The 12,256-nt window shown below is 41.4% G+C and overlaps 1 protein-coding gene across 2 annotated transcripts in view; it reads right to left on the bottom strand.

The window, feature by feature from the left end:
* The window catches only part of gpc5b (glypican 5b), a 554,501-nt gene that overhangs the window by 470,399 nt on the left and 71,846 nt on the right, over window positions 1-12,256 (bottom strand). For both annotated transcript variants that reach the window (XM_043701794.2, XM_043701795.2), the window contains exon 2: window positions 5,354-5,515. In XM_043701794.2, coding sequence (XP_043557729.2) covers window positions 5,354-5,515 — 162 coding nt within the window. The remainder of the gene's footprint in view (window positions 1-5,353; window positions 5,516-12,256) is intronic.

Below are 12,256 nucleotides of genomic sequence, written 5' to 3'. Positions count from 1 at the left end.
CAAATTTCCAGCATCCGCAGTATTATGCTTTTATCTGAATGGAGGCTGTTGAAGAAAAGCAGCAGACCTGAGGATTGGGGACAGCTTAGATATCAGCAAAGGAAGACAATGGGATCACCGAAGAGGGGGGAAATAGAGTACAAGAAATACAGGAACATACAAAATAATCGCAAAAGCTTTGGCAGGTATGCAAGGAAAAAATGATTAGTGAAACAAATGCAGGCCCCTTACATTCAGAAGAAGTTATGATGGGGGACAAAAAGTGGCAGACTAATTAAATACATACTTGGTTCTGTCTTCACAAAGGACAACACGAATAATGTCACAAAAATATTGGGTAACACAGTGTTGATAAATCCCCATGACTTGATAATCTCCATCCTCGAGTGCTTAAGGAAGTGACCCTAAAAATAATGGATGCATTGGTGGTCAGCTTCCAAGATTCTATTGATGCTGGGACAGTTCCTATGAATTGGAGAGTTGCGAAAGCAAGCCCACTATTTAAAAAAAGGAGAGAGAGAGAAAATGGAATTATAGACTGTTTAGGCTGACGCCAGGAGTAGGGAAAATGCTAGAGTTCACTATTAAAGCGAGTTTCCACTATAAAAGATTTCATAGCAGAGCACTTGTGAGCAGGGTTCAGACACAGTCCTTCCTGATGAAGGGCTTTTGTCCGACGTTGATTTTACTGCTCTTCGGATGCTGCCTGAACTGCTGTGCTTTTCCAGCACCACTCTAGTCTAGACTTCAGAGAGAGTCGGCAGAGATTTACCAAAGGGACAATTCCATTGGAGTTTTATTGAGGATGTAGCGAGTGGAGTTGATAAGGGACAGCCAGTGGATGTTGCTTACTTGGATTTTCAGAATGATTTTGATAAGGTCCCTCATAAGAGATTAGTATGTAAAAGTAAAGTGCATGGGATTTGGGGAAGTGTACTTATATGGATACAGAACAGGAACAAAGGCAGGAACAAAGTGTAGGAATGAACGTTTTTTCTTCCAAGTAGCAGGGAGTGACTAATGAGGTGCCACAGGGATCAGTGCTAGGACCCAGTTATTCACAATACATATGAATGATTTAGACGAGGGACTCCATGTAATATCACCAAGGTTGTAAATGACCCAAGCTGGGCGGGAGGATGAGCTGTGAGGAGGATGCAGAAAAGCTTCAGTATGATTTGGACGTGTTGAGCTGGTGAACAAATGCATGGTAGGTGAAGTGCAGTGTGGATAAATGCAAGGTTATCCACACTGAATGGCAATAAGTTAAAAAAGGAGGTGCAATGAGACCAAAGTGGCCTCGAACACCAGTCGCTGCAAGTAAGTTTGCAGATGCTACAGGTGGTGAAGAAGGCAGCTGATACGTTGGCTTTCATAGTGAGTGGATTTGAGTACAGGAGCAGGGATGTCTTGCTGCAATTATACAGGACCTTGGTGAGACCACATCTGAAATATTATGCAGTTTTCACCTCCTTATCTGAAGAAGGATGTTCTGACTATTGAAGCAGTGCAACAAAGTTCACTAAGACTGACTCCTGGGATGGCAGCACTGACATCTGTAGAGAGACTGGATTGGTCAGGACTATATTCACTGGAGTTCAGAAGCAGTGTGGTGGAGGGGGGAGAAATCTCATAGAAACCTATAAAATTCTGCATTACTGGACAGGCGGTAAATGCAGGAAGGATGTTCCTGGTGGCCCAGGAATCCAGAACCAATTTAACAGTGCGGGGTACGCCATTTTGAGATAAGGACGAATTTCTTCACGCAGAGAATGGTGAGTCTGTGGAATTCTCTGCCACAGAAAGCAATTGAGGCAAAAACACTGAATGCTTTCAAGGAGATAGACACAGTTCTTAGGGCTAAAAGAATCAAAGAGTATGGGGTGAAAGCAGGAACAGGTTACTGAGTTGGACGATCAGCCATGATCATACTGGATGGCAAAACAGGCTTAAAGGGCCAAATGGCCTATTCCTGCTCATAATTTCTATGATTCTATGACTGCCAGTTCCAGTGGATCTGAGCTGGGTGCAATGATCACTCATTGACTGTAAATTCACCGCTGCTCGAAAGAACAGGCTTGCATTAAGGAGCAACTGCAGCTGTTAGCTTCTTTCCTCATGTCTGCAGTGGCAAGTAGTTCTGCTTATTGTGAGAGGGCAGAGAGGACTAGTGGGTCACCATTGAGGTGCAGAGTAAAGGTAATAAGGTGGGTTTCGGAGAGTAGTATGAGAAACCTCACTGGGGCTCACAGAAAGAGACTTTCCATGAATCTACCATTTAGCCGAACTCCTAGTGAACTGTAAATGATGAATTGGCCCATTGTTTAAAACAATCCCTCTCACAAAATTTTCTCTCTTAAAAACTCACACTATGGTCCAAAAATTACATGTTGTGATTAGAGGAAGTTCCGATTAAGCTGCAAGTGCTGTAATCAAACCCCATCTTCAGTACTGGACACAGCCGTGAAAATGATTAATCATTCACTGAAGGCAGGAGCTACAGGGTGACATGGTGATAACAGTGGGATTTGTTTTTTTCAAAGTTCTCACAAACTGTCACTACAAGCCTGGGCCTCATGGGCTGGATAGCTTCCACCTGTGGTGGAAATGTCTTTGATTCTTCAAACCTTTAGTGTGATGAGCAATTTTCCTTGACTGACTTTAAACTGGAAAGGTCACTCCAGTGTGATCATTAATGTCTCAGCATGAAGTATAAGAAATGGAAAGAAAACTTGAAAATTCCCTCAAAATAACAGTGATTCCGATGATATCATCATTTCCTAGGTGAAAATGCCATAGCAACTTCAGGAGAAATTTGATGCCCAATTAAATGTGGAAATCATGAATTTGTGGTCCAAGATGCAGCACTCTGCTGTTACCTTCATGAAAACGGCATCACACTATTTGAATCCCCATGGAAAACCATTGAGTGGCAATGAAGTTTCTATTTTTGCGCATTAAATATAAATGTACTCACTGCAGAAAGTGTCATTCCATTAGTAATCATCCTTTCTATAATGTTAATTACTAACAGTTAACCACTTTGGTATTGAAAATGAACCACACAAGTATAGTGCCATAGCCATTTGTGATTCAATCACTAAATGGAAAGTTGTTTTTAAATGTCCCTTTTTACTTTCTCTGTTAATCCAATCTTTCTTTTCCTATTTATTTTTCCATGCCACATTTGTCGTCAATTTCAGTAACTTTAATCTACACTGCTTTCTCTGTGCTCTGTTAAATTCAGAATAATTCAGCGTGATTGGTTAAACGGGCAGAACTTGCTTGCCCTGGGCGCTCAGGTTCCCCTGCAGTTTGCATGACGGACTTTCAGCAACTTTTGGGGCAAACCCGCAACAACAGTAAGCAGGGAGGTGAGTTCTAACTAACAGCACCGATTGCTAATTGGCAAAGCACAGAAAATCTTGGGCCATTGTGTGGCGATACCTTCCACAAGGCTTAGTGGAATATGGGGGAAATGTCAACTCCAAAGGGGCTGCCTCCAGTGAGCTTGAGCAGGAAGACTTTCAGTCTAAATAAGTACAAATGCAACAGCTTTGACAGATCTGCCAAATCTCACTCAACCATCCATGGGTTTGTTTGGCTACAAAACAAAATATACACAGTTCTGAATTTTAATGGGTTTCCTGTCTGTTTCACTGATCACTGTTCTCTGGCTTATCAAGTATAACACTGAGGCAGTTGGATTCTGCCCTTGCAAGTGGTTATTGCACAGCAACAATCTTATTCGAGAACTACATGTTATAGCGAGAGAACATATAGGCTTTATCACAGAATACATAGAATCCCTACAGTGTAGAAACAGGCCAATCGGCCCATCAATTCCATACAAACCCTCTGAAGAGCATCCCACCCAGACCCATCCCCTTACGCAATAACCTTACACTTCCCATGACCAATGCACCCAACCTATACATCCCTGGACACCAAGGGCAATTCAGCTTGGCCAATTCACCTAGCTTTGTTCCTCGGAAAGGTGCTTTAATAAGATTGCACAGGGCTCACTCCCAGAACCAAGTAACAAGGGGTTAGAATGTCATGCAATCCAAACTAGCATGAACCAACCATTCACACAGGGTTAGGGAGTCATGGGATCCATAATAACATCTGTAAACCAATGCAATAGGGATATGGAGCAATGAGGTTAAAGGTCACTCTGACAGAATTGAGGTACTTGTCATATAGGGAACCAAAACCCATTGAGTGGCATGGAAGCTCAGTGGTTAGTACTGCTGCCTCATAACGCCAAGGATCAAGGTTCGATTCCAGTCTTGGGTGACTGTCTGTGTGGAGTTTACACATTCTCCCTGCGTCTGTACTAGTTTCCTCGAAGTGCTCAGCTTTCCTCACATAGCCCAAAGTTACACAAGTTAGGTAGATTGGTCATGTTAAATTGTCCACAGTGTCCAAGCTAGGTGGATAAACTATGGGAATGCAGGGTTACAGGTATCGGATAGGGGGGTGGGGCTAGGTGGGATGCTCTTCAGAGGTTCGGTGTTGGCTCATTGGGCCGAATGGCCTGCTTCCATGCTGTAGGGATTCTATGAAGAAGAAGCATGAACCACAATGTAGAATCTGCTGCATCCGCTTGTTTCGTGGCATTTTCTATTCTGAGAGTACAGCACTCAACAAATAAAAAGGGGCAAATACATTCAGAGTGCAAAATGATAAATGGATGAAAATTCCAGAGAGGGAAGAGAGACATTAAATGCTATACTTTTCCTATTTAACTCAGGCCAGGTGGAAACACCAATAAAGCGTGTGAATGGTACATACTAATCTGAATCTAATCAGAGCAGAACTCCAGTATAGCCAGTATCTTCATTTTCAAATATTACAGGGATTTTTGAACTGTTTTTTGAGAGGAAAAACTACCATCCTTCTCGATCCAGTATTAATACCCCTAAATATCGTTTAGTTCTTCAATCTTTTTCTTTCACTGTGGCTCCATATTGACCAATGCTTTGAGTCACCTTTATAAGCACAACGCCAAAAGGACAAGCAATATCTGCGATCATGAGGTAGCCATAGGGCAGGAAGGGTCTGAGTGATCAGTAGAAGCAGATGGACAATTAGCTATTTGGGGCAAAGGAGCAATCTCAACACATCCAGAGGAAAAGCAGTCAGAATTTAGATCGCACTCTCATTTTAAAAATCCCTTTGAAGTTTTGAATAGATGAACTTCCACTACAACTTGGATAGGGACAGGTCCAGGCTAGGAACCACAAACGTAGTTTTACAAGCACTGCAAGAGGGAATCACATTCACTTCAACAGCAAGCTAACTTGCGACCGGATCTCCACCCAGGGTTTATTTGCCAGAACATTCCTACCTTGGAAAGCCTCCCCATTCTTCTCAATCCTGTATTTCAGCTCGTAGCTCAGGAAATGGATGCTCTGCAGGACCTCTCTCCGAACAACTGCTTGATACTTCTCTTCCATCCTCTTTGTGCAACAAGTCGGCCCGTCGTGTGTGCAGATCTGTAGATCCTCAACTTTTAACAAGAAGAGAAGCCATGTCAGTCCAGTCAGTTCTTCTATAACGCGATGGTCGCGTTCTTGTGCAACCCCGTGTAATGGATAATTCGCGCTTTAGAAACACCACTTAAAGTGTTGGCAACGTTATCACGTTACAGCCAACATCCGTTTTAAAAGTTCGTGCTTTAGAAACAGCGCCCCCAATTTGTTGATCGCATTACAGCGAACTCACATTGACGAAACGCGAGTTAGAGCAGAACAACCTGTACAAGAGATTGGCTCAGGCAGAGTAGTGAAAGTGAAAGGAACTCCATTAATTAAGCCCTAGCTACCTGTGGCTAATTGGGATTTCTGAAAATGGATCATTGAATTTCTTAATTAGCAACTTAATAAGAGGAGTAATAATTGACACTGTGCCTTGGCCGGTCATTTCAACATTTATATTTGCACAGCGTACATCTGTGAACTTTTACCACCGCTTAAATTGATAAGATAGTGGGACAGAAAGCAGTGAATGTTTTTTATTCTCTGATTGAAGTGAGAAGGTAGTTTCAACAAATAGGGAAACGTAAACAAAAAAGGACTTGCATTTATATAACATTTTTCATGACCACTGAACATTTCAATGCTCCTTTTTGCCTAGGAAGTACTCAGAAAGTGTAGTTGTAACGTTGGGAATGCTATAGACTTTGCAAACATAAATATCAAAAATATTTACCAGTGTTCAGAGGGAATATATGACGTTTTTACTGATAATTTCACACAAGATAAAATGGGATTGATATCAGCATCTCAGTCACAGCTACTGGAAAACACAGTCTCCACATAGCAATGATGTGGAGGTGCTGGTGTTGGACTGGGGTGGACAATGTCAAAAATCATACAACACCAGGTTATAGTCCAACAGGTTTATTCGGAAGTAAGAGCTTTCAAAGCGCTGCTCCTGTATCAGGTAGCTGTGGAGCAGAAACATAAGACAGAATTTATAGCAAAAGATTACAGTGTCATGCAACTGAAATTATATATTGAACAACTTGTTCAATAGAATAACAACAGATTGTTGTTAAGTATTTCATCTTTTCGAATGGGTTGCAGGTTTCAGTTCATTAATATGTAAATCCTAGAACTTCTTTTAAGTCACATCCCAGAGATAACTTAAGGTTTTATAAAAAAAAGTGACATCTCAGCTCAGATAATGCATTAAAGGTGTGAGGTTAGAGTCTGACTCAAGATTGGGATACAGACAGACTTTAACCTTACACCTTTAATGCACTGTCTGGGCTGAGATGTCACTTTTTTTAAATAAAAGCTTAAGTTATCTTCAGAATGTGACTTAAAAGAAGTTCTGGGATTTGCATACTAATGGACCAAAACCTGCAACTCATTCTAAAAGATGAAAGACTGAACAACAATCTAGTTTGTTCAATATATCATTTCAGTTGCATGATACCGTAATCTTTTGTTATAAATTCTATGTCGTATGGGCCTGCTCCACAGCTACCTGATGAGGCAGCAGCATTCCGAAAGCTAGTGTTTCCAAATAAATCTGTTGGACTATAACCTGGTCTTGTGTGATTTTTAACTTTGTCCACATAGCAATTGAGGGAACCCCATGTCTTCGTTTTGGCTGCTGGTGTGGATTCTTACTGGGATAAGATTTCACAGATAACAAACACACTTCATTCAACATCTGACCTCCGATGTGGAAAACTAGCCAGGCACATGAATCTTCTTCCATGGAGGTCAGGTGGTGAATATGGCAGGCTAATCATTCATGAAGGGAGCTAAGAGACTCAGGATTCTGGATGTAGGTTTACTCGTTGAGCTGGAAGGTTAATTTTCAGATGTTTTGTCACCATACTAGGTAACAGCTTCAGTGAGCCTCCGGATGAAGCACTGCTGATGATTCCTGCTTTCTATTTATATGTTTGGGTTTCTTTGGGTTGGTGATGTAATTTCCTATGGTGAAGTCATTTCCTGTTCTTTTTCTCAGGAGGTGGTAAATCGGATCCAAGTCAATGTGTTTGTTGATAGCGTTTCAGTTGGAAGGCCATGCTTCTAGGAATTCTCCTGTATGTCTCTGTTTGGCTTGTCCTAGGATGAATATGTTGTCCCAGTCGAAGTGGTGTCCTTCCTCATCCGTATGTAAGGATACTAGTGAGAGAGGATCATGTCTTTTTGTGACTAGTTAATGTTCATGTATCCTGCTGGCTAGTTTTCAGCCTGTTTGTCCAATGTAGTGTTTGCTACAGTCCTTGCACAGTATTTTGTAAATGACATTAGTTTTACTTGTTGTCTATATAGGGTCTTTCAAGTTCATTAGCTGCTGTTTTAGTGTGTTAGTGGAGTTGTGGGCTATCATGATGCCAAGGGGTCTGAGTAGTCTGGCAGTCATTTCCAAGATGTCTTTGATGTAGGGGAGAGTGGCTAGCATTTCTGGATGTGTTTGGTCTACTTGTTGGGTTTGTTGCTGAGAAATCTGTGGACTGTGTTCATTAGTACCCATTCTTTATGAATACACTGTATAGATAATTTTCCTCTGCTCTGCCTAGTTCCTCTGTGCTGCAGTGTATGGTGACTCGTTGAAATAATGTTCTGATGCAGCTTCGTTTGTGGATGTTGGGGTGATTGCTTCGGTAGTTCAATATTTGGTCCGTATGTGTTGTTTTCCTGAAGACGCAGGTTTGAAGTTCCCTATTGGCTGTTTGCTCTACTGTGACATCTAGGAATGGCAGTTTGTTGTTGTTTTCCTCCTCTTTAGTGAATTTATGCCAGTAAGGGTATTATTGATGGACTTGAAAGTTTCCTCTAATTTGTTTCATTTAGTGATGAACGGGAAATGACATCACTACAGGAAATGACATCACCAACCCAAAGAAACCCAAACATATAAATAAAAAGCAGGAATCATCAGCAGTGTTTCGTCTGGAGGCTCACTGAAGATGTTACCGAGTATGGTGGCGAAACGTCTGAAAATGAACCTTCCAGTTCATCAAGCAAACTTACATCCAGAACCTCAACCTGAGCTACAAATCTTCTCAAAACTCATTAGGCTCACGGGTGTCCGTAGAGAAACCTTATAGATCTTTATACAATCATGAGATGTGTAGATTTGGTGTATGGCAGTGTCTTTTTCTTATGGTGGGAGATTTCAAGTCTGGGGGCATGTCTTTGAGGTGAGAGGAGAAAGATTTTGCAAAGACATGGGAAGCAAAGTTATTACTCAGAGAGTGTTTTGTGTGTCGAATGAACTTCCAGAGAAAGTGGTGGATGCGGGTACAGTTACTATGTTTAAAAGACATTTGGATGAGTTCATTGACAGGATGCAGAGGTGGGCCGAGAGGTGGCAGATCGAGTTCAACCTGGATAAATGCGAGGTGATGCATTTTGGAAGGTCGAATTTGAAAGCTGAGTACAGGGTTAAGGATAGGATTCTTGGCAGTGTGGAGGAACAGAGGGATTTTGGTGTGCAGGTACATAGATCCCTTAAAATGGCCATCCAAGTGGACAGGGTTGTTAAGAAAGCATATGGTGTTTTGGCTTTCATTAACAGGGAAATTGAGTTTAAGAGTCATGAGATCTTGTTGCAGCTCTATAAAACTTTGGTTCGACCGCACTTGGAATACTGCGTCCAGTTCTGGTCGCCCTATTATAGGAAAGATGTGGATGCTTTGGAGAGGGTTCAGAGGAGGTTTACCAGAATGCTGCCTGGACTGGAGGGCTTATCTTATGAAGAGAGGTTGACTGAGCCCGGACTTTATTCATTGGAGAAAAGAAGGAGGAGAGGGGATCTAATTGAGGTATACGAGATAATGAGAGGCATATATAGAGTCGATAGCCAGAGACTATTTCTCAGGGCAGAAATGGCTAACACGAGGGGTTATAGTTTTAAGCTGGTTGGAGGAAAGTATAGAGGGGATGTCAGAGACGGGTTCTTTACACAGAGAGTTGTGAGAGCATGGAATGCGTTGCCAGCAGCAGTTGTGGAAGCAAGGTCATTGGGTTCATTTAAGAGACTGCTGGACATGCTTTTGGTAACAGAAATTTGAGGGTGCATACATGAGGATCAATGGTCGGCACAACAATGTGGGCTGAAGGGCCTGTTCTGTGCTGTACTGTTCTATGTTCAATCTATGTTCTATGAATAAGAAATGTTTGGAGGGATATGGGCCAAGTGCAGGCTAGTTTAGTTTGGGATTATGGTCGGCATGGATTGATTAGACTGGAGGGTCTATTTCCATGCTGTATGTCTCAGGAGTCACTGAACCCAAGTGCATAAATCATTTAAATATGAGTAGACGCAAGATCAAAAAGGCTAATGAAATGTTGGCCTTTATCTCAAAGAGACTGGAATACCAGAGAGAGAATGCAATGCTTCAGTTGTGCAGAACTATGCTGTTCCCCACTGGCGTATTGTCTTCGACTTTGAACATCACAATGGTCTTGGAAGGAGGAGCACAAAATTTATCAAACTTACACCACACTGAAGAGGGTTAAATATGGTTTTTGGTCCCTGGACACGGATGACTGCAGCATGATACAACAGCTTTAAGGTGCTTAAATCCTAAAGATCCCGACAAGTTATATACAGAAAAACTGTGCCATCAGAACGTAGAAATTCAGAACTAAGGTGTAATGCTAAAATTAGAATATCGATTATGAGGGAATTCGCAAAGCAAATGTAAATCTAAAACTTGTGACCACAAACATTGTGAATTCTATGTCAACTAGAAATTTTGAAGCTAAAGATTGGAAACTTTTTGTTAATTAGGATGAAAAGGAGTAAAGAAATCATAGAATTCCTATAGTGTGGAAAGAGGCCATTCAGCCCACCAAGTCTGCACTGACCCTGCAAAAGGCATTCCACCCTCTCCATCCAGTGCCTGAAATCACCATGGCTAATCCACCCACACCGCGCACCATGGAGCAATTCAGCACAGCCAATCCACCTAACCAAAGCATCTTTGGATTGAGGGAGGAAACCAGAGTGCCTGGAGGAAATCCATGCAAACACAGGGAAAATATGCAAACTCTATCCAGACAGCAGACACAGGGAAAATGTACAACCTCCACCCAGACAGTCACCCAAGGCTAGAACTCAACCTGGGTTCCTGGCACTGTGAGATAGTAGTATTAACCACTGAGCGACTGTATCACTCTCGGATCGGGTCAGGAATCACATCACACCAGGTTACAACAGATGTATTTGAAATCAAGCCTTCGGAGCACTGCTCCTTTACTTTACCTGATGAAGCAGCTGCCCGCTGAAAGTTTGTGATTTCAAATACATCTGTTGGACTTTAACCTGGTGTCGTGTGACTTTTGACTTTGTCCAGTCCAGTCCAACACCAGCACCTCCACATCATACCCGAGGGAAGTAAAAAGCTCATATTTACAGTCAATAGATGTGAAACTGTAATGACTGAATATACTCATGCAAATGTGTACTGATTTGATTGGATATTATGTACAAGTTTGAATATGATTGGAGAACATAGTCATTGAACGAACTTGGGATGTAAGGTAAAATGAACACTTTTGGATAAAGATAAGAGTGTGCAAATGTGTAGCCTTTTAATTGGAAAACCGTTATCTTTAAAAGGGTCTTAACCCATTGTTAAGTGACAAACTGCAGAGTTGTGTGCTATCCTTGATAGATACACTTGCCATGCATGGCTGAATAAGCACCTGGACAAAGAAATCTAAGACATTTCATCTTTAAGGGATCAAAGGGTTAAAAAATGTTCTCTTGAAGTAGGGGTATTAAGGGACAGGAAATAAAGGATAGCTAATTGAATGCCGTTTTCCCACATTATTCTCCTCATTTAAGGAAATCCTTAAAACCTACCTCTTCAAAGACTTTAGCCTTTGCTAATAACACAAATGTACTGAACTGTGGGAAAATTAAGGGCTCTTTATTGAAGAGTGACAGGATCCAGGTATAAGCTGCAACTACATCATATGTCTTCAATTCTTGTGATTATATAAATACCAAACTATTCACATATTCAACAGTATCTTTACCAGTATGTAAAACTACATGTTTAAGAAACATTTAAATTAACATTTAGTCATTAGTCTGAATATCTCTATGCAGTTTGGTCAAATGTTTGATCATCGTACTTGTGTTTTCCTATGTGATTGGTGTCAATATAAATGTGCTATGTTGTTGTTATTAGTACCTTTCATAATAACAACCATTCTTCCCTGCTCAGGATCTACAACTTGATAGATTCTAAAGGCCTTCAACAGAATAGCCATTGCTCACAGAAGGTAGAAGATTGTTGAAGGAAGCCATTTGGAAGAGAGAATGAGAATATATTCAATTAAAGAGGAAACATCTGAAAAAATATTGGGTTTTTTTTATTTCTAAAATATATTTATTTATAAAGATATCAGTCACTCAGGCAGTTCAGTTCTGTACAGTGGCACATGAAGAAACAAACAAACATTTGACTCTGAAGGAGAAAATGAGGACTGCAGATGCTGGAGATCAGAGTTGAGAATGTGGTGCTGGAGATCCTGCTCCTCGGATGCTGCCTGACCGGCTGTGCTTTTCCACCACCACACTCTCGACAAACTTTTGACTCTATCTGGCAAACTAACCCAAGGCACCTCTTGCTTGCACAAGTCTATATTTACAGATTTGAGGCACCAGGAGGGTCCGATAACTGAACGGAGCCCCCAAATAACGTCAGCAAATTATTGGTAGCTTAGTGAATTATACAGAACTTGACAGGGGATGCTAGGCACAAACA

The sequence above is a fragment of the Chiloscyllium plagiosum genome, unplaced genomic scaffold (genome assembly GCF_037043375.1).
Source record: "Chiloscyllium plagiosum isolate Xiang-an unplaced genomic scaffold, Cpla_swu_hap1 HiC_scaffold_13, whole genome shotgun sequence".
NCBI lineage: Eukaryota > Metazoa > Chordata > Chondrichthyes > Orectolobiformes > Hemiscylliidae > Chiloscyllium > Chiloscyllium plagiosum.
This window is presented reverse-complemented; position numbering and strand designations above follow the sequence as displayed.